General features: G+C 43.7%; 1 protein-coding gene across 1 annotated transcript in view; it reads left to right on the top strand.

Moving 5' to 3' along the window:
* Positions 1–23,278, top strand: part of LOC115099204 (probable E3 ubiquitin-protein ligase RNF217) — a 42,003-nt gene that overhangs the window by 5,187 nt on the left and 13,538 nt on the right. The window contains exons 3-5 of the mRNA XM_029616634.1: positions 5,516–5,587; positions 15,600–15,674; positions 18,865–18,962. Coding sequence (XP_029472494.1) covers positions 5,516–5,587; positions 15,600–15,674; positions 18,865–18,962 — 245 coding nt within the window. The remainder of the gene's footprint in view (positions 1–5,515; positions 5,588–15,599; positions 15,675–18,864; positions 18,963–23,278) is intronic.

The raw sequence follows: 23,278 nt of genomic DNA, 5'->3' as shown, positions 1-23,278 counted from the left end.
AAAATACCTTGGCCCCCTGTAGACGGTCGAAGAGTTCAGCTATAAGCGGCAATGGGTACCAGTCCTTGATGGCAATGGCATTTAGCCCACGGTAGTCTATACATGGACGCAAGGTCCCATCTTTTTTTCCAATAAAGAAAAAGCCGGCCCCAGCTGGAGATTGAGCGCCTGATGAATCCTTTCTGTAAGTTGTCTTGAATATATTCTGACATAGCACAGGTCTCCAAGGCAGACAACGGATAGACCCTACCCCGTGGCGGGGTGGCGCCAGGAATCAAATTGATGCTACAATCGAATTCTCAATGTGGAGGCAAAATGTCTGCAGCCTTTTTGGAAAAAACATCCGAAAACTGCTTGTACTGTGATGGCAGACCCTCAAGCCGAGAAGTACAGATGAAGCTACAGAGGAACTTGATCCGTGAATGCAGGTCTCCTGGCATTTTGATCCCCAGTGGATTAGTTTTAAAAATGTCCAGTCGAACTGTGGGTTGTGTTGCTGTAACCATGGAATGCCAAGAACTATAGGATGGATTGCTCTTTGGATGGTATAGAAGGAGATGCTTTCAGTGTGGTTCGGTGAAATGTGACATTCCATCAGAACTGTATGATGAGTTATCCTCCCCGGCAGGGGATCTCCATGAATGGAGGATATAATTAACGGCTTTGGACACAAGCAAGTGGGGATGTGTAGTTGCTCTACCACATCTTGTAGAATAAAATTTCCACCAGCTCCAGAATCTACTAAAGCCAGGGTGGAGAACCGATGATCTTTGAAATCTAGGGTGACATACAGAGTCAGTGGGGGAGCCGGAGAGGTGATGCCTAGGGTTACTGCCCCAATGGAGCCTAGGCTTTGGAGTTTCCCAGATGAGTAGGACAACGGGCAATGAGATGACCCACTCCTCCACAATAGAGACAGAGGCCTGCCTTGCGGCATCTTTGCCGTTCTTCTGGAGAAAGGGGGCCCCGTCCCAATTGCATAGGTTCCTCCATAGTTCCTTCGGATTTAGGTGCCGTTTGGGAGGTGGGAACCGAAAGAGAAGAAATGGCACCCACTATGTGCCTTCTCGTGCTTGATCCCTCCCGCGCTCTTTCCTGTAGTCGTGGATCGATTCGGGTTACCAAATCCACGATGAAATCCAAGGATTGAGGTAACTCTCGGGCTGCCATTTCATCTTTTATTCTGGGTGACAGACCCTCTAAGAATATGGACCAGAGACAGTTCTCCTCCCAATGGAGTTTGGATGCCAGAGTCCTGAATTCAATGGTATAATCCGCCAGCGATTGGCCTCCTTGCCGGAGTTGTAAAAGCTTGGAACCAGCAACCACTTGTTTCCCGGGATCGTCAAATACCGCTTGAAACAATTCCAAGAATTTAGGCAGATTTTGTAGGACTGGATCTGACCGTTGCCAGAAAGGGGAAGCCCAGGCCAGGGACTTACCCTCCAACAACGACAGGATATATGTTGTTTTGGTAAGATCATCTGGAAAGAGGGAGGCTTGAAGATGAAAGTGCATGCTGCACTGGTCGAGAAATCCTTGACATAAGCGAGGGTCTCCGGCGTAGCGTGGAGGAGTCAGTAATGGAATCACTGACCGGGTATTACTCTGCACCACCGAGGGTGCAGAGTAATAGAAGTGGTGGCGGGATGGCCTGAGTTGCAGCTATAGAATCCAGACGGGCGTTAAGTTATTCCAAGGAAGCCGCCATGGATTCTAGTATACATTGCTGCTCCATGACCTTCTGGGCTAATCCAGGAATGGCCTGGCGAGCTGAGGCCTCTGCCGGGTCCATGGCCTTGATATTCAGTTATGAATCGGAGAGTGGACCCCTGTTCCGAGGTTGAGTCAGCACTGCCAAGAAGGAAGTTAACCCTCGTCGGTCTCTACCGTTGGATGGCAAGGCCTGTTGAAGATGTTGAGATGAAGGCTTCACCCTGGAAGCTCATGATCCCCCCAGGAAGAGCCCGTAGGGACACGGCCGCTGGGACTTAGGAGACTCCCTGAAGAATGAAGATGGTCTGGATGCAGGCGCCTCCTGCAGGTCGTGGGTTCCAGACGGATGGCGCCTCCAGCAGGTCGTGATCAGTCCGGGAGTACACGTTGGAGGATAGTCCCAATCCAGTCCAAGGGTCGAAGTCCAGAGAGAGGTCGAGAGCTGGTCCAGGAGCAGACGGGAGAATGGTCCGAAGCCAATCCAGGAGAAAAGAAGAAGGGTCCAGAGACAGCCAAAGAATCAGTCCAATGAGGAGAAGAGCATAAGCGGGGCAAAGAGCGGATCCGGAACACTGACACAGGAACCAAGCACAGAGCCTCAATACCAAGGCAAGGTCTGAGTATCAGATCTTGCCTTATATACCAGAACTGGAAGAAGGAGTCCCCAGGGGAGCCATGACAATTTCCTGTCATGGCTCCTTTAAATTCTCTTTTCAGCCGCGCGCATGGAGGGCTGAGGGGGAGGAGCCAGTCCGCCGAACCCATGCGGTCGATTAGGCAGCAGCAGAAGCCACAAAGAAGTAAAGACAGAGGGCTGCCTGCAGCTGCAGGAGCCCCCGATGCTCCTGGTGAGTTGGTTATCGCCGTGGTTGCCGGCCCGACCCTGGTCGCAGCCCACCGCAACCGGTGGCCATGACACGCTGGTCGCCGCGGCCAGCGTTTCTAACACTGCCCATTGCTCGAAAGATTTAATTGGAAGCAAAATGTTAGTGAGGTCTAGAATGGGTAAATGTGAATCGGTTATTTACTCTTTCGGATAACAGAAGGTCTAAGGGGCACTCCTTGAAATTAGCAAGTAGCACATTTAAAACTAATCGGAGAAAATTCTTTTTCACTCAACAGATAATTAAGCTCTGGAATTTGTTGCCAGAGGATGTGGTTAGTGCAGTTAGTATAGTGGGCTTAAAAAAGGTTTGGATAAGTTCTTGGAGGAGAAGTCCATTTCCTGCTATTAATCAAGTTGACTTAGATGATAGTCACTGCTATTACTGGCATGAGTAGCATGGGATCTCATTAGTGTTTGGGTACTTGCCAGGTACTAGGGATGTGAATCGTTTTTTGACGATTTAAAATATCGTCCGATATAGTTTAAATCGTCAAAAATCGTTAGAGCCGTGATACAATAACAATTCCCCTGATTTATCGTCAAAAAATCGTAAATCGGGGGAAGGGGGAGGGCAGGAAAACCGGCACACTAAAACAACCCTAAAACCCACCCCGACCCTTTAAAATAAATCCCCCACCCTCCCGAACCCCCCCAAAATGCCTTAAATTACCTGGGGTCCAGAGGAAGGGTCCCGGTGTGATCTTTTACTCTCGGACCTCCGGTGCTTGTAGAAATGGCGCGGCTCTACCTTTGGTTTTTCCGTACGGAAAAACGATTCGCGGCAGGAGATCGCTCCCGGACCCCCGCTGGACCCCCAGGGACTTTTGGCCAGCTTGGGGGGCCTCCTGACCCCCACAAGACTTGCCAAAAGTCCAGCGGGGGTCCGGAACGACCTCCTGCAGTTGAATCGTGTTGTCTACGGCTGGCGCCATTTTGCGCAAAATGGCGGCGCAAAATGGCGCCGGCCGTAGACAACACGATTCGACTGCAGGAGGTCGTTCCGGACCCCCGCTGGACTTTTGGCAAGTCTTGTGGGGGTCAGGAGGCCCCCCCAAGCTGGCCAAAAGTTCCTGGGGGTCCAGCGGGGGTCCGGGAGCGATCTCCTACGCTCCTGACCTCGGGGGACAAAAAACAAAATGGCGCCGGCACTACCTTTGACCTGTCATATGACAAGGCAAAGGTAGCGCCGGCGCCATTTCTACAAGCACCAGAGGTCCGAGAGTAAAAGATCACACCGGGACCCTTCCTCTGGACCCCAGGTAATTTAAGGCATTTTGGGGGGGTTCGGGAGGGTGGGGATTTATTTTAAAGGGTCGGGGTGGGTTTTAGGGTTGTTTTAGTGTGCCGGTTTTCCCGCCCTCCCCCCCACTGGACCCCAGGTAATTTAAGGCATTTGGGGGGGGTTCGGGAGGTGGGGGATTTATTTTAAAGGGTCGGGGTGGGTTTTAGGGATGTTTTAGTGTGCCGGTTTTCAATTTACACGATTTTCACGATTTTCACGATATTTAAAAAACCCAAACGGCGACGATCCGATTCCCTCCCCCTCCCAGCCGAAATCGATCGTTAAGACGATCGATCACACGATTCACATCTCTACCAGGTACTTGTAGCCTGGATTGGCCACTGTTAGAAACAGGATGCTGGGCTTGATGGATCCTTGGTCTGTCCCAGCATGGAAATTTCTTATGTTCTTATATTCAAATGACTGGCATAGCCTTGTCACAGATAGAAGAAACAAGAAGCCTAAATGTATGATTAGGTATGAAAACTTGAATGTTCTTCTATCCAGAATCTCCTCTCCTGCATCAAGCTCCTAAGAAGAGGCAAGGTCGATCAACATGTAGCAGTGGCAGGGCTTTTGTACATTCTCAGAAACAATCAGGAGGATTGTTTCTGAGAGACAAATTTCCTAGCATGGGAAGCAGATTGACTTGGCAAAATTATCAGCTAGGGGCTAAAATAAATAGGAGCTAGGTACTTTACAGGGGCGGAGTTACTGGAGGGGACAGAGCAGGGGGAACTTCTCCTGGGCTATGCAGTGAAAGGGGGGCCCAGCCATATGCACCCCCAGCAGGAGATAGGAGGAAGAAAAATGCCATCAGGCTACCACCTCTGCCCTCTCCTCTCTTGTTTTCTCTGGGCCCAGGGATGGGAAGCAGAGAGGAAGGCATGCCGAGCTGCTACTGTGGCCCTGCCTCCCGAGGCCGATTGGCTCATTCTGCTTATACGAAGCGATTAGCTTCAGGGCAAGTAGCCTCCTGCTTGGTAGAACTTCCTCCCACTCCTGGCATAGATCTTCGGCAGGTAAGAACACGGGGAGAATGGGTAGAGAACTGTGTTGGAACTCTTGGAGGGGGTGGACAAAGGGGGAAAGGGGGATGAAAGCACAAAGTGGAAGGAGAGCATTGTGGGGGGAAGGGTGGAAGCATGGAGTGGGAAGAGTGAGAGTACTTTGAGAGGAGATGAAAATATGGAGCAGAGGAGAGAACACAGCATAGGAAAGGAAAGAGCACTGGGCAAGGGGAAGCAAAGGGTGAGAGCACTGAGCAAGGGGGAAATGTATGGGGTGAGAGCACTGGATGGGAGGGGGAGGGAGTGTGAGGAGAAAGCACTGGGCATGGAAGATGGGAGTGTGGCATGAGAACATGAGGTATTGGGGGGGGGGGGGGGGTGGCATGAGAATAATGGATGAGGGGAGTGTATGGTATGAGTTTGTTTTGTGTGACCCAAAATTATCAATACTCCACCACTGGTGCCACAGATGGTCAGAGTGGAAGAGCTGACCATTGGAAGATATCCTTAGCTAGAGCTAGGTAGGTAGGCAGGCTCACCTGGACATATTGGGTGGACTAAGTGGTCCTTATTTGTTGATATCTACTATGTTAATATATATGTTTGTTTCTGCTCTTACAGAATCTAAGACCATCCAGAGTCCCTCCACATCTAAACAAATTCTAGGAACCAATAAAACTGACAAAACCCCAGGTACAATTTCTTAATAATAAGTAACTCACATTGTATTTCCTGCTCTAGGGCTTAAGAATACATAATCTACAGGCAATGAGTTTCAGGTAGTGAATGATAAAGTAGCTGCCACTGATTAATATTAATTAATTAATCTATATAAATAAAAATGTAAATGTTCGTTTGTTCAAAAACTTAAATCTCCGAAAGTTCTTCACCGATTGCTTTGAAATTTTGACACAAAGTTGCATTCGAATACACGAGTGTTTCTATATACCTATATTATATAGATGTTACACCTGTGACAGGTAAAAACATGCTTTTTTGGAAAAACAGCACCATCTGTTGGACGTAAAAGCAACACACGCTATCTACAATATAAATGGGCTCTGACTGATGGACTGCAAATGCGCAGTAGAGAGCAGCATGTGCAGACTATAGAGCTCTGCGCTACATACTGGGTGTCACAGAAGGGAGGAGGAAAGGGCAGACAAGTCGCCGCTCTGAGAAATGGCTCAGCCCATTCCTCCACTGCTGGGGAAGGGAGGAGGGAGTAGGGACTGCCGGACATTTACACACAGGAGGAGGAAAGGGTAGAAGAGTCGCCGAGCCAGTCCATCCTGTCTAATTTTGAGACTCATAGCTTAGGGCACAAGAACACTGCAATTCAGCAAGAGGTTTTAAAATTTAGTTTATTTTGGCTTTTTCAAAAGACATGCAGAGACAAGTGTTCTTGTGAGATGCAATCTGCCCTCTTTCTGTAATAAGTAGCATCTCAATGAATTTCTGCCCTGCTCTGACTTATATAATTAAAATCCAACATTCTCGAAGCTTCCAGAAAAGTGTAACCGCCCACAAACACATGATACTGTTTGTCATGACAATCTATCCTGTATAGGAAATGCTTGTGAGGACCTCCCTCAACTAAGAATTCTTCTAACCCTGTTACTCCTCCCAATGTAAACAAGTTCCTGTATCATACTGGCTTTGATGCAAGTATTCTCTTCTTGTCTTCTGTTGTTCTTCTTTGTTTATTGTAAACACCTCCCAGTCTGGGTCTTGAATAGAGCTTGGCACCAGGATTCATTCAAATTGGTTTCAGGTCATTGAAACCAATATCTGCAAGATAAAGGCTTGCATCCTATTTTCCTGCAGAACGAGTATCCCTGCATTGTGAAGTAAATGTGGCCATTAAAATAGGCCTCTCTCCTTTTGTTGCCAGCAAATCTGTCTCAGAGATTCTCTGCAAGTCATTGATGCCTTCCTGGCCTGTAATTATAAGCTTTGCAGGATTTACCAGTTTCCCAACTCTTCTGCATCCTTTGAATCTGTGATAGTCAGAAAGTCTCTCAAAGTTCATTCACCTCTGACAGGCCACGATACAGCAAAGGCATCTGGGAATTCTTGGTTATCTTAATCAGACATATTCTTCATTTCCCTCTATGGGACACCTTAAAATGGATAGGTGTCACATCAATCAGTCTTCGATGCTAAGCCATGACAGAGGAACTTAAAAGTGTAGCCTAACCCCTAACCTTGGTATTTATCAGGTGTAGTGCATAGGTGTATGTCCCTCTAGATTATCAATTAATATGAAGGATGCTCCCACAAGCATTTACTAGTTAATCAAAAAATAACATCAAAACTAATTTTCACTAGGTAGCTATTAGCTCTATAATGGAGCTATACAGATACCTGCATTATAAAAAGGACCTACTTCATAATAACATGATCACATATGTTATCTTTCAGAATCAAGTAAGTACATAATAGTGGTATAACATGTAAAGATAAGTACACAGAGAGACTAGTATGAAAGTACTGTGTTTCTCATATAATACTAGGTATACTGGGCAAATCTTTTCAATGAATACTGTTGTTGTGAACACCTACCCAGGATAATATTCATTAAAACGGCAACCAGGGATATAATCAATGCACCTTACCAGAAAAGTAAAGAAACCAATAACATAGAAGAAAACCAAGAATCTATAGAAAAACTCATACTGTGTTGTGCATACATGATGTAAAAGTGTTGCAAAGCATAAGACATATTCTAGTCATATGCTGTAGTGATGGAAAATCAAATACAAAGGCGTATGCATGATAGGCAAAGGCATAGCAAAAGTCTGAAACATCATACTAATTCTGTAGGGTATTTATAGTGCTATCCAGTATTAGGACAACAACCTGTAGCAGTGAAAGCACTCACTGTATGGACAGTCCTCATTCACTTGTGACAGTCATATGTCTAAGAAATAATACAACTGTGTAGGGCAAGTATTAATTTTTTTAAGGTAGATGATGGCTAGTAATACTGCTTCGTCTTCAGATACTTCTAGGGGAAATGGGGCTCATACCCTTCTCAAATGATGGTAAGTCTAAATATATTGGGGATAATCATAACAATAGATGAAAGCTAACTCTGTGAGAAAGTCTTTAACATATTATGTAAACCACTTTACAGAATTGATAAACCATCAGTGTAAGATTTTACACAGGGAAGGAAGGAATGTCATATAAATAAAAGACAGAAATAAGGAAAATTATATCTTCCCCTTTGGAATCCTAAATAGAAACCCACTAACTTATAAGTCACAGATAGAGTTTATAGTGAAAGGACCAAAATAAAAAGAAAAGAACAATGAGCAATTAATATGCCGAAAGATATAGTAATAGAATGTTGCAGATCCCTATAGCAAAGCTCCTCATGTGTAAGGTACGTATTTGTTTCAAGGAGAACAGTAATCTTTGTGAAAGAGAGTGAAACAGTCATTAGGTAAAATCTAGTAAATAGTGTCATAAGAAAAGATATTCAAAGAAGGGTTCAGCAAAAACATTAGAATAAGAGATAGAATATTGAGATATTAAAGATCAACAAAGTGATTATCCTAAGTGCAAGCTGCAAAACCAAAGAATAGAAATAGCTTATAACTTAGGCTGGTGTGAAAGAGAAATATAAAGAGATCTCCCTCTTGAACCCTGAATTATCATATTTGAATCACAATGAAACACATCACCCTCTATGTGATCAAAGCAGCTTCCATAGATAAAGATAGGAAAACCTAGTACATATGCATTTAACTGATTCAACATATAAGTATTATAAAGTCTAAGACTGGAAAATACTACTTAACTAGGAACATACAAACTAATAAAAACAGCATCACTTCAAATAATATTATTAACTTGAACACCTAAGTGCTGACAGAGAATGAAAGAACCCAAATTCTGCATAAAGTCATTCCCACAAAACATAGAAAAAGCAAATATCAGGTATAAATTGTAAGCCTTGCAGTCCATATAATATGTAAGAAAGTCTGTGACCATAATTTCTGCATTCAGGGCGTATATAGTTCGTTTAGTAGGATTCAGTGATGATGTCAAGGCAGAATCTCTTAGCTCCTTAGGTTAGATGCATGTGTATGAAGTCAAATCTGAATAAAAGTGCAACAAATCCGATTAAGTAGTAAGAAAATACTTTTATGTCACGTACTCCCTATATTTAAGTTGCCAAATAATCCCCACATTATTTCAAAACATCATGCAATGGTCCAAACCACAAACATAAATACGCAAACTGTACATTAAAACATATATGTCACAGCACTGACCACATAATACATTCATTCATTCATTCCTCCTTGTACACATGTAACATAGAACAGACCACATGACAAACGTTTGAGCTCAAAAAGAAAAAAGTATTTTAAAAAATATAAAAGAATTGGATCGATCCACAAAAGAAAACAAAAACTCAGAATGAAAATTAAAATAGATCTATTCAAAAAATTGAAAAGGAATCAAACTGGAAAAAACTGATCTTCATCTCCCATAGAACAGAGACAGATGCGCTTTGTGCTTTGGTACCCTGGAAAGAAATCTAATATATAACAGTTAATATAATGTTTAAAATGAAAATTAAAAATGACATTACAGGTTCTTTAAAAGTCAAACTACTGTTATACCTTAATTCAGCAAAAAACAGTCATAAAACTACTTTCCTTTCTCTGATAATCCACCCCTAGGAGGCGCTGTCCCCTGTGATAAGAGCTACTTCCTTTTACAAATCTAAAATCTCTTTTTGTTTTCACTTAATTAGAAGTCATTCTATTTCCATCCAATATGCATATGTTCCACAAAGTTCTTACTACCAAATCCTGCAAATACCCTAAATAGAAATACGAATCATTTCCAAAAGCACAGACATATCAGCTAAAAGTCTGGAAGTATGCAAAATAAAAGGATGGCACATACTAATATACATTAACCAAAAGTTTTTCTTACTGGCACATAAATAGATAATATGCATTGCTGCTTATTTCTCTGTTGTTCACCGTCTCACAATCTTTCTCCTTTACATATCGTCGAAATCGTCCACAATACAAACATGTACTACCTGAACTCCCATCAAAATAAACAACCTAATTCATTTCCTTTCTTCTAAAAGGTAGCAGCTACTGAAGTATAATCAAAACTGAGAAATATTTATCATCCTTACTGCTGCATGCCGTCCGTTTATTTCTAACCTGTGTTTAAGTTAAAATAAATCCTATCTGCACATATATTGCTCAGCACACAGCCTTCTACATATTCCTAAATCTCTTCCCTCTTCAACATTACTTCATCTCTCATCCCTAATATTCACTTTCCCCATACTTTCAACACAAATTTCTGTTTTCACATTAAACAGATCAATTCATTAGTCCCTCTTCTATCACCTTTGCACTTTGTCCTATAACATACTTAAACCTCAAACCTCTCAGCAGAACTGTAAAATCCATTTTAAAAGTGACTCACTCCCAGGTGTTTTTTTTTTCCTTTCTTCTCAACCACATTCCTAAAGGGGGGGGTTTTACCTCCTCTCCCGCCAAACAACTATTACACTCAATGAATAGGTTTGTTAAGTGATAAAACACTTAAACAGATCATTTTATTAAAATAAAGTTGCTCTCTTGTAGTATATCTATAGATTGTTTTCCTTTCTATCTCTCTGCCTATACCCCTGACCAAAGAAAAAACCATACATCCCTCTCCAATGATAAATCAAATCTAATTATGAATGGCTTTAAATAAACACAAGTTCATGCTTTCGTTCTTACCAAATGAAATGAAACACAATGCACAATAAACTCTCGGTAATCACACAATTCTAAAAACTTAGATGCAAATATGAGCATCTCTGCATTAATGGTAGGAAATAAAACCAAAAACTAAAAAGCTTACTGGGCTGGTTATTCTTTTTCTACGTTTACAGTGAACATAAGAGTCCTTGTGGCCAGCCATGGCTACATTAGTCAGCTCTGTACCTTGAGGGGGAGAGGGGAGAAGCAAAACACCAAAAAACTGAAAAACTTCATTTCTCTGGTTAATGATACCCTAACAGCAATCACGCATTAACTCCAAAGCAAACTTAAATATGAACTGATAACAATAAATCTCATAGACTAAAATAAACTGGAGACATTTATGTACCTCTAATCACAGACAGCTATAAACTATAATATCCAGCCATGCAGTTTCTAGTTTTAAAAGCACCGCATTTGTTTTTGTTTAACAACTAAACTTTGGTAAAAATCCACTAACGAAAAACACCTTATCATACTAATTATAAAACTTTCAACTTACCAATTGTATCTTATTCCCTCTTTCTCCTTCTGAATCTACACACTTACAACAGCCGCTCTACTCAGCCGTTCACCAGGTGTAAAGTGAAAGTGAAACTGCTTGAGCGCATGCCATGCGGTCTAAGAACAAAAGACCCCAGACTGACTAGTGCTGGCTATCCCTCTGTTTGTTCAATTGTTCAATCTGATTTTAATCAAATCATCAACTCATGTCCTGTCTCCCTAACATATATTAAAGAACATTTTGCAAAAAATATTCTAAACCTGATATAACACACAAGCTATATACACTGTACAACAAATAAAATAAAAACATTGCTACTTACAGATTTTTCCTTTTTTTTTTTTTTTTCTTGTTACATACTCACAAAATAGATCCAACTTCATTCCACATCTGCTCTGAACTCATAATTCTCCGGGATAAACCTCCAGGCTACCTGGGTAACTCAATCTTTGAACGGCAAGCCAAATTTTTTTACCCTTCAAGAACCTAGTATTAGGTTGTCCACCAACCATAACACTACAGCTTATTAATAATTAATAATTAACAATAACAACAGTTATTAGAGTCCCATCTGGGGTGCCAAAATGTCTAATTTTGAGACTCATAGCTTAGGGCACAAGAACACTGCAATTCAGCAAGAGGTTTTAAAATTTAGTTTATTTTGGCTTTTTTAAAAGACATGCAGAGACAAGTGTTCTTGTGAGATGCAATCTGCCCTCTTTCTGTAATAAGTAGCATCTCAATGAATTTCTGCCCTGCTCTGACTTATATAATTAAAATCCAACATTCTCGAAGCTTCCAGAAAAGTGTAACCGCCCACAAACACATGATACTGTTTGTCATGACAATCTATCCTGTATAGGAAATGCTGTGAGGACCTCCCTCAACTAAGAATTCTTCTAACCCTGTTACTCCTCCCAATGTAAACAAGTTCCTGTATCATACTGGCTTTGATGCAAGTATTCTCTTCTTGTCTTCTGTTGTTCTTCTTTGTTTATTGTAAACACCTCCCAGTCTGGGTCTTGAATAGAGCTTGGCACCAGGATTCATTCAAATTGGTTTCAGGTCATTGAAACCAATATCTGCAAGATAAAGGCTTGCATCCTATTTTCCTGCAGAACGAGTATCCCTGCATTGTGAAGTAAATGTGGCCATTAAAATAGGCCTCTCTCCTTTTGTTGCCAGCAAATCTGTCTCAGAGATTCTCTGCAAGTCATTGATGCCTTCCTGGCCTGTAATTATAAGCTTTGCAGGATTACCAGTTTCCCAACTCTTCTGCATCCTTTGAATCTGTGATAGTCAGAAAGTCTCTCAAAGTTCATTCACCTCTGACAGGCCACGATACAGCAAAGGCATCTGGGAATTCTTGGTTATCTTAATCAGACATATTCTTCAATCCACCGCCAGGGAAGGGGGGGGAGGGAGTTGGGACGACCAGAGCACAGCAAATGCAGTAGAAAGCGGCTGTGAAGAGATTACTAGCAGCTGCAGCCTGCAGCTGCCAAAGCACAAAGAGCTGAACACAGAACAGCTCGCCCTGCTCCACCGCCCCCTGTGTCCCGCAGATAAGAAGAAGTCAAGTAAATTTCCCGCAACTGCAGGGGGTGGGGGGGAGGGGGAAGTCAGTGCTGTCAAGCCGCCAGTGGGTCTCAGCCACCACGGGAAGAGTCTACATCGGCATCTCTCCACCTCCACTCCCAGCAAAGCTAGAGTCGGCAAACCAGACAATCTCTATATCTGCACAGACAATGGAACAACAAAAAATATTGTATACCCACAAGCATTGTGAAATTAAACATATTACAAACGTGTGCTTTCTCTTTTCTTTCTTTTCCATTTAACCAGACTGAGCCACAGCAACGTGTGGCCGGGTACAGCTAGTATTAAATAATATTAAATACTCAAACTGTTCAGAGATAGTTTTTACCCATTGGGTTTGCTGACATAATCAAAGCAAAACTTTGTGAGTAATTTTGCTTTGATTATTGTCTCATGTAAAATCCCTGCACAAATTTGTGCCTCCTTGATGTACAAGTACTTTAAGGCAAACTTGCGCAAATAGCTTGATTCTTCAAAACTACCTATGTACGTGTCTATTTCCCAGGGATTTCCTCTGAAGATACATGAATAAAAGTACATGCATCACTGATATATGCAGGTACTTTTACCCGCATATAGGATGGGCAATAATCTAAAAATATTACAGTAACTTTCAAACATCCACGCAGGCATATATGTATGCATGTATGCCGACTCGTGCAAATGGACACGGCCATTCGATAACATATTTGCGAATGGTATAAAATCAGCAGGGTGCGCATACATGTACACACAATTTTATATGGGCGCACACGTGTGCACACAAATGCCAGCTCTACTGCATAAGTGGGGGGATTTTATTACATATACACACTAACGCAATTACCATTTTCCCCAGTCTATTCCCAGTTTGCACAGATAAAGGCTAGGACTTCCTAATCCCCTTAATTAACCTACCTCCCTTTTTTTCACTTTTAGCCACAGCCCTTCAATCCTCACTAAGTAATCTCATTTTTTTTATTATACTAGTTACATGCCATCCATAACAGAAGTGGATAGGGACCATGACGTGGGCTTCTGTGCGTAAATAGTTACTCACTGTTTTAATAGTAAAATCCAGGAATGCCCATGCCCTGCCCCTTTTTTCCCCCAAAAAATGTTTATGCGCATATCAGAAGATATGCGCGTACATGTGCATTTTTTAAAAATCTGTGCGGCATGCACCGGCTCGAGAGACACACACAGATCTCCCAGCTTTAGCGCACGCCGAGCTCTTCAATTTTACCCCATGTGTTGCGTTCAAGCGGAGTTGTGGACCCTTGGATCGGCCGGGAGGTTGGTAAGAGTGAGGCCGGTAGGCAGAGGGGGCTGAGGACTTCACCCGCGCGGTGCGGTGCCCCCCGAGCAGGCGCCCGTAGGGACCGACTGCGGGGACTTAGGCGTGAGACGTAGGAAGTAGCTGCCACGCAGTGGAACAAGAACTAGGTAACCAAGGACTGGAGCCCAGAGTCTGAAATAGTCCGTGGGCAGAAGCAGAGGCTGCAAGGAGAACCGGGCCTAGGCCGGCCAGAGTACTTAAGTCCTGAGGTCAGGGGCCCAGCAGGGCCACGGCCGAGGCCGAGGCCAGCCGGGAAGTCAGGAGCACACTGGGAGCGGGCCTCCAGAATCAGCAGCAAGACTGGAGTCCAAGGTTGAGGAACAGACCGGGGTCGAGGCAGCAGCAAGCGGGAACGTCAGGAACAAGCTGGAGTCAAGGCCAAGAATCAGCAGCAGAAGTGTAGTCCGGAGTCAGCAGGCAGACCGGGGTCGAGGCAGGCAGCAAGCGGGAACGTCAGGAACAAGCCGGAGTCAAGGCCAAGAATCAGCAGAAGAAGCGTAGTCCGGAGTCAGCAGGCAGACCAGGGTCGAGGCAGGCGGCAAGCAGGAGTCGTCAGGAACAAGCAGAAGTCAAACCAAAGATCAGCAGCGAGACGGAAGATAAGCAGCAACTCAAGGCACAGAGGAACTGTGTGAACCTCGTTGCAAGGCAAAGTGAGGAAGTCCGGAGTCTGCTTATATACTTTAGCTGCAGCGTGACATCACCTCGGGGGCGGACAGCACTTCCGGGTACCGGGGCTGAAGTACCCAGCCCTCGCGCGCGGAGTCCAGAGAGGCTTTGGCGGCGTTTTCGTGAGGCAAGGCCGGAGCCATGCGACTGGGCCCGGTTGGGGACCGGCGTCCCTCTTTGTGGGGCGGAGGAAGGCAAGAGAGCCCCAGTTTGAGTGAAGCACGGTCAGGGCCTAGCGAGGAGTCCTCAGAGGGAAGCACGGGAACCACGCGGTCTGGCAGTCCAGGAGCAGGGGATCCTCCTCCGCGGTCCACGGGAAGGTAAGAGACCCCGAGTCCGACGGGGAAGGAAGCAGTGGGGACCGCAACACCATGTTCTTCTCTCATCTTGATTAATAAGATAAGTTTTCTATTTTTTTTTTTAATATTTGAACTTTGATAAGAACTGATTTTATTTGCATATAAAACAAAAAAATATTTGCAAATGATGATAGTGTTTCCCCGCAACATTTAGGCTGTTCAGGTGTCATTGTTTGAGGTCTCTTTGAAACTTCATATGCATTTGATCTTTACTATTGGGTTGTTTTTGTGACTAGTTTACAATAATCAAAAAAGTCATTTATATGGATAAACAGCATTTTACCTGCAAAAATGGTTTTCATTATATTGCCTACCCCATATACATGTGCACAAATGTATGTATTTTCAGTTGATTTCCTGTCTTATACTATATGCCTAAAAGTGGGAAACAAATATAACATTAAAATAATAGCAATATTCTTTAACCTAGCTAGCACTTTCATCACTGTTCTTTTAGAGTCTGTTTTTCAGCAGAACCGTAACAAACTGAAGCAAAAACTGGAGGCCATCTATGGACCTGATGGAATCACGGGTAATAATCCTTTTATTTACAATATCTGATGTTTTACAGAATACTGGTTCCTATGTGTACTGTACAGAAATTCAAAATATCTCCCTACACACTGGATCTGATTGGTCCAGTTTGGCTATGATGTCACAAATTCTAACATTGTGTGAACTAGTTAGATCCCCTTCCACATGAGGTAACTTTTGACATTCTTCTGATCATGGCTGCTGCGTGAGTTTAAGGAATTTGCAGAGGCAGCATAATAAATGAATAATAACTTAACAGATAGGTGAGGACACAGAGGGAACAGCTTCCATTAAACCTGTTCAAAGGATCAGGAAAACCATGGACAGTGTCTGTAAAATGCAGCTGTTTCAGGACTGCAGAAAAGAACAATTGAAATCTTCAGAAGTGAAGTTTTGCTTAGCAGGTCTTCCAACCAAAGAAAGGAAATGGTTGTGAAAGCAGCAGAACTAGCAAACCTATGCTAAAATTAAATGATTTGGAAGCTAAAACATACAACCCCGCTTTCTGCTCTGATTTTTATTTTAATCCTGGGGAGATAAATTGTACTTCCTCCAAGCTGACACTAATTTTCATCAGCAGAATTCCTATCTCTTGGTCTCTCCTCCTTGCTTACTTCTTGATGTCTCATGTCTTTGCCTGTAGTTCATGCTCCAAAAGAGCACCTTTATGCTAAGAGAAATGAGCTGTGTTGTGATGAGACTCAACATGGGCTCGGCGCGCGCAGGGGGAGTTTGGGCCAGGTTTTTGGGGGGTATGCGCATATCTTACGCGCGTACCCCTTTGAAAATCTGGCCCTTGGTGTGCACTGTTCATCTAGCTTAAAATAAAACAAAATACAAAAAAAACACATTCCTTAAAGAATTAGAAGTCTTCTAGGGAAAGATGTTATACAAAATATGAGTGAAGCCGCCCATTCTGGGATGGCAAATATCATCAACTTGACTTCTTTTCTCCCAGAATGGGCGGCTTCACTCATATTTTGTATAACAACTTTCCCTAGAAGACTTCTAATTCTTTAAGGACTGTGGTTGTCAAGGAGAGTTTTGTAAATAAGACATAATATACCACTATATGATATAGTATAATACATAATGAAGCACAAACACGAGCACTAAAGTTCAATTATTAAATTTAAAGTAAAAACTATATATACTAACATTGAGGCACTCCCTTTTGGGCATTACCCTTAAAGATACCGGACATTAAAAGTCTATCCACAAAGATTTGCATTTTCCCCCGTGTTTGTTTGTTCAAGAAGAGGGGAATTTATATTTTGAGGTGTGTATTTTTTGGTTGCTTGATTTTAGGCCAAATCAAACACAGACCACATTTCATCTCATAGCTGTTAAGCAGAATGGACAAGTTTTCAAATAGCCCCTCTGAATCCTGCAAGAAGTTCAAGACCAGGATGTCACAGACCACTTCCTAGACTTTTGGGTTAGTTTGAAGGTCATCTCTCACGATGAAAATGCTTCAGTCTCTGCCCAAAACATTCCACTTTGACTTCCATACACCCTATGTTACGGGCGCGTCCACCACGCCGCTGACGGGCCGAGGGTTGGAGGCCCTCGGGTACTATCGTAGGCGCGAGGAGCGCGGCCGTCTCTAGAGCAGGTGGTGTGAGCCCTTGGGCCACGGCGAGACCTAGGGAGGACCCAGCCATACCGTGGGAGGTGAGCCGGTGCATGCATGGTGAGCCATGCGGGTACTGAAGCAGGGGTTAAGGAGCGGAGTCTGACCCTCAGCCGGACCTGCAAGCCCGTGGCAACCAGCAACGCAATGTTGGTTGATGAACGGTCCTCCAACTGTTCCAAGCCCTTTCGGACCTGCCGCTGGGTAACAGCAAAGGGCGGCAGGCCGGACAGAGGACGAGGGCAGACAGAGTCCTTAGTACACGGAAGGCATCTTAGACAAGGGCTGGTGCAGACATCGTAGACAAGGGCTGGTACAGAGACATCAGAGATGAGGGCTGGAAGGAAGACATGGGCACTGTCCCTCAGGGCGCCCTACTCAGCCCACCCGCGGGACTGAGTCATGGACCACCCCGTCCCATACGCACCCTACACAGCCCAGGAAGGCTGGTCACGGACCACGCTGAGATCGGGAGAGCACTGGGAAGAAGAAGCGGTGGATTGCTGCACTCCAGGCAGCTCAAGGTAGGTTCGCTGCACTCCAGGCAGCTCAAGGCAAGAACATCTGGGACTGGATCAGGAACTGGATCAGGAACAGACATCAGGCAACATCAGGAATAGACATCAAGGCAACTTCAGGAACAGACATCAAGGCAGAGACAGGACAAGGAGCTATCAAAGCAGGCACGACCACGGAGGACCTGGATCAAGAGAGGTTACAAGCAACTGTAGAACCCAATCCAAAGGCAAGTAGGAAGTGAAATGAGAGTCCTTTTATACTGCAGGATGTAGGCAACTCCCTGGGAGGAGTTTGCCTGGACCGCCCCTCGCTGGCCCTATAACTGAGGTGGAGAGCCGCGGGCCGGCCCCTAGGGAGAAGGGCATGGAGGGAACCAGGAAGTCCAAGCAATCCACAGGCAGGCCTCAGGAACAGCTAGGCCTCCCAGGCCCTGGAGCAAATCCGGGAAGATACACAGGCGAGGCCCTGGCTTCGGAGCGGCCTCCGGAGGAGAAGGTGAGATACCTCATGTAGCACAGCAACAGGGGATTTCGTAACACCCTATTATGGGAAATTCCAAGCAATTGAAGATACTTTAATAAACTATCCTTTCTTTTTGGAGCACAATTTGGATGTGGACAGTGTTTTTTTGCTGCTTTTTTTTTTAAGTTCTTGTGTGTGTGTGTCCTGTGCCCAGTTTGGCCTTGCAGCTTGGCTGCTCCCCGCCCATGACCCAGTTGAGATTTATTTCCTCATTTTGGGAGAGTTACCCCCGGCTCCCCAAAGCAGAGATGGTGACCCTCAATGGTCAGGGGGTTACATATAAATTAAAGAATGCCTACCACAGCTTAGAAGCAATACCGAGACTGTCAGCAGCATACCAGAGACAAAACTGGAAAAAGAAATTAAAAGGGGAAAAGCATGCCAATGCCAAGGTCGGTAATCACATCCTGTCCGAACATAGTCAAAAGGCACTAAATAAGGGCCTCCCTGTCTGTAGGAGTTATAGAAAGGGTTAACAGCTACTAAAGAAATATAATTGAATGTTTTCCTTCAGGTGATGATTTTGAAGCATGTCCCAAAATCCTGATGTCGTGTGGCCATGCCGTGGACCCCAAGTCGCTGAACGATTATTGCAAATATAAAATAGAAAGTGTAAGTGCTATTTGCTTTTCTAATCATTCAGTGTTTTCCAGCATGTCTCAGGTTACATGGTATTACTTAGTCCTAGAAGGAAAGTTCTACTTTATATTTCCAAGATCAATCATGACTTTGAAGTGTTTATTCTATTTTGAGATGGGGAAAAGGGTGAAGAGTTTAAAAAAAAAAAAAAAGTACATTTTGTAAAAAAATGGTCATAGCTATAGGGAAAGTCCTCACTACAATGAAGCTTTGGCTTCTGCGGCAGGGTTGGCTATTGGAATGCTTTTCACTAGAGTAAAAGCACCTATTGTGGAGGATGTGTCCATTCGCATGTCTGTCCATTCGTCCATCCTCAGCAGTGTTTAGTTAAGAGGCTTTTGTCAAGTGGCTGTGCACACTATATAGGGCAACACGGGATCAGGAAAGAGAATAGGAGGAATAACGGGAGTCCATCCCACCGGTGCTCCCAATCTTTTTAGAGTGGGGCAGGATTGGTGAGCGAAGGGAAATGCATGTTTGTACCATGTGTTGGGCTGTTGGACCCTTGGACCGAGGGGCAGCTGACGCCACCTTGGGGAGGAGCCCCACAGGTCCCCACCGTAGGTAAGCGAGGCTGTTGACAAGCAGAGACCCCACTGGAGCTTCACCACTACCAGCCCACGTTCCCCTCAGGTTGAGCCCTCTGCGAAGATGGAAGTCCAGAAGAGAGGCAGGCAGTATAGCTCGTAGTCAGTATCCAGGCAAGGGTCGTGACAGGCAGTATAGCTCGTAGTCAGTATCCAGGCAAGGGTCGTGACAGGCAGCATAGCTTGTGGTCACACCCGGTCCGAATTCAAAGCCAAACATAAGCAGGAGCAACGAAGAAGGAACTCAGGAGCAACCCGCGGATCACAGGAAGCGTGGAGACTTGTTGCCAAGGCATCAAAGGAAGGCAGGGACTGCCCTTAAGTAGTTCCTGGGAGATGATGTCATCTCTGAGACTCGTGGAACTATTTCCCGCCATGGGCCTTTTAAACCAGGCATGGAGGCGCGCGCGCGTGCGTGCCTAGGGGTTTGGAGGCAAAGCTGAGTGTTGGCGGCGTTCCAGCTGCGAGAACCAGGGATGGCATTGACTGGCATCTCAGAGCCACGAGGAGGACTATGAGGGGGGACCTTTGCGTCGGCAGCAGCTGCCTGTCACTGCCAGGGAGCCCAAGCCTGCTTCAGCCGCGGCAGCATGGTGAGGGGTGAGGCTGGCCGCAGGGCTCCACGGCCAACAAGCGTAAGACTATGCTTGTAGCATGCACTTTCAACTTGTGTTACCGTTGCTTGGATTGCCTGAACTGTTAAATATCCTTGATTCATTTCTAGGAAGATGGCCATATTGAACAGATACATGTTTTTTCACTCTCACAGACTTAGGAGTTAATTTTGAAAAGAGTTACACAAATAAAAGAAGCGTATTTCACAGGAATTTTCGAAAGCCCATTTACATGTGTAAAACCTTTTGATAATTCAGCCCTATGGAGTGACTTTTCAAAGGAGTTACAGGCGTAAAGTCGCAATTTTCAAAAACCCATTTATGCTCATAAGTGTTTTTTGAAAAATCTTTTTCACAGTATATGTGGTTGCTGATATATTTTTTGGACAAAGATGTTTCAGTTAAAGCTGTTGATGGTGCATGGTGGGTGGCCTTTAGTAGCCGATAAGCTGACCTATTTGCTAGTCATGGAGCCTTGTTTTCTTTCATGCTGTTTTTTTAATATGCTGGTGGTAGTTCTTTGGAGAACGAGCAGTGTAAGTTTGTGAGCGCTTGCCCCCACAATAGCGTGTTACCTGCCTGTACAGCTTAGAGGCGAGAGCTGGCATCACCTGCTTGCTTTCAGGGCCATGATGCTTCATGGATGCTAGAGAAGACTGAAGGTCACAGTCTCATTCACGGCTCAGAAAACAGGTGGAGCGTGGCCCAGGGCCGGTTCATGACCTGATTTTGGGTGGGGATAACAAACGCTGGTGGTATGAAAAAATTCATGGCTGTGTCCTTTTCCACCATTGTACAGTAACCACAAGTTTAGAGGCAAAATTGATCAAATATAAGAGTATTGGACCTAGCCAGAGCTAGAGCATGTCTCTGGTAAAATAAACCTCAGTTTTGCAAACCCATGGTTGGCACTGTGTCACTGCTTTCTGGTGGAGAGCTGAAATCCTTGGGAGCATCCTCTATTGTTTCCAGGTACCTGAAGAAGGTTTAGCTGTTGTGTTGAGAATGGATTTATCGTCTTTATAAGAAACTTAGAATTACTTGTCAACACCTCAATAATCACAAATATGAATTCTTTATTTCTAATAACTACATACAAACTGACAGTGAAAAGGTACAGTTACAATTTTACCACAATTATTATTAGATGTTCCAAGTATGTATGACATCAGTGGCCAGTTTGAGCCACACCCAGCCTGGGCATCTTTTTGCAGTTACATGAGGAAATCGAGCATTGTTTTGCAGCTGAACACATGTGAGAGAGAGAGAGAGAGAGAGGGAGCTATCTCCCCCCAGATGGGGCTTTTCCAGCAGTTCACTGTTTTACATATAATGGGCAATATCTGTAAGTAGTCCAGTATTTTTCCTAGTACTATCTTATCTGTCTGCATTCCTCAGGCGTATGTGCCAGGTCAGCACGTTGTCTCATGAGATCCTTTTCCAAGTTCATAAAATGGCTGCCACATCTTCCATTTTATATAGTTATTTCTGAGGTAGATATTCAAAAGCCAGCCAGCTAGGAAAGTTAGCCAGATAAACATATCCAGCTAACTTAGCCAGGATATTCAGAGATACACCTGAACCACTGAACATGCCCAGAGAGCTTAAGGTTAGCGGGAAAAGTTTATCTGGCTAACTTTAAACCTGCTCAATAGCAGGTCTAACTTATTCAGATAAGTTAGCTGGATAAAGCTGAATACCATCACTTGTTCGGTTAAGTTGGCTGGATAAATAGCTCCTTCTTGTTGTATCCCCATCCTGCTCACCACTTAGCTAGATAGTTATTTAGCCAGATAACTATTTATCCAGCTAAGTAGTAGTCACTGAACACAGCCAGATAGTCAGTGACTGTCACTTAGCCAGATAAGTCTACATTTATCTGGCTAAGTGGTGCTAAATATTAGCTTCTATGAGTCTTGATAACCCCATAATTATCAATATGCTGTTTCTGATAATACAATGCTTGGAAAGATCGATTAAAGCTTATTTTGACCTTGTGGAACGTAAGCTTAAATTTAATTCTGACACTGCAGATAAGGCCAGAGACAACAAGATTGAAAAGGTGTATTCAAGGATTATATAAAATTTTCCAAAATGTTTTTTAAACTCCAGCCCTTACTCACCAAATCTGTACTATATCTACCACAAAAATGGTTTCCTCACAATATATAGATATCAACATACAATAAATATATAAATAATTAAAATCTTTTATTTTGGCTGTTATACATTCTTAAGACTATTAAATGGTAAAAGACACCACCAACCGGTTGAAAAGCTTATATTACAGTGCTCTATTTCTATTGTGAGTACCAAATGCCATTCACTATCATCACTCGTACCACAAGCATCCCATCACCATCACTCTGCTCTATTTAAAACCAATGAGGATTGGCATACAGCATGTTGTAAACCAGACTGTGCTTGCAACTTAAAATACAATCCAATGTACAAACAATTAGCCAATAAATAAATTAATATTTGCAAAACTACAATCACTGCTATGTTCTCAAGTTTTCAATCACAGTTATGTTATTTTTAAGCATAATTTTTCAGTGGCAAACTGTCTATAATACTTATATAGTGTGTGTAGAACTCTTTGATGATGCAAAGCATGATAAACATTAAAGAAGTGGTTTAAATTGTTCAGTTTTCTTATCAATTGGGTTTTGATTTTGGGTGATAAAAAATATAATCAAAAATATAATGCAATGAACTCTATTGTAAAGATACCCATAGGCCCCTTGCCAGGTCTTCATCATGGAGATCATGTGACTAAATTTAGAGGAGATCATGTGACTAAGTTTAGAGGAGAAATGTAGTGTGATCTAGGTCAGGGCTGAGCAAACCTTCAGCCAAGGTTCCCTAAACTTAGTCAATTAAGTTTTAGCCAACTAGATTTAGGTTAATTTTTAGCCACAACCTAGAGGGGTATAGCTGAAAATTAGTTTAACTTAGCTGGCTAAGTCCATCATTAGCACTCACTTGAATATTTACCATTTCGAAAAGAATTACTCATTCACAAACTGCGTAACTGTTGCATGGCAAAAGTGGTTTCTGGCACATAATTGGTCATTCATCATAGATT

This window comes from Rhinatrema bivittatum, chromosome 9 (genome assembly GCF_901001135.1).
Source record: "Rhinatrema bivittatum chromosome 9, aRhiBiv1.1, whole genome shotgun sequence".
In the NCBI taxonomy this organism is placed as follows: Eukaryota; Metazoa; Chordata; class Amphibia; order Gymnophiona; family Rhinatrematidae; genus Rhinatrema; species Rhinatrema bivittatum.
This window is presented reverse-complemented; position numbering and strand designations above follow the sequence as displayed.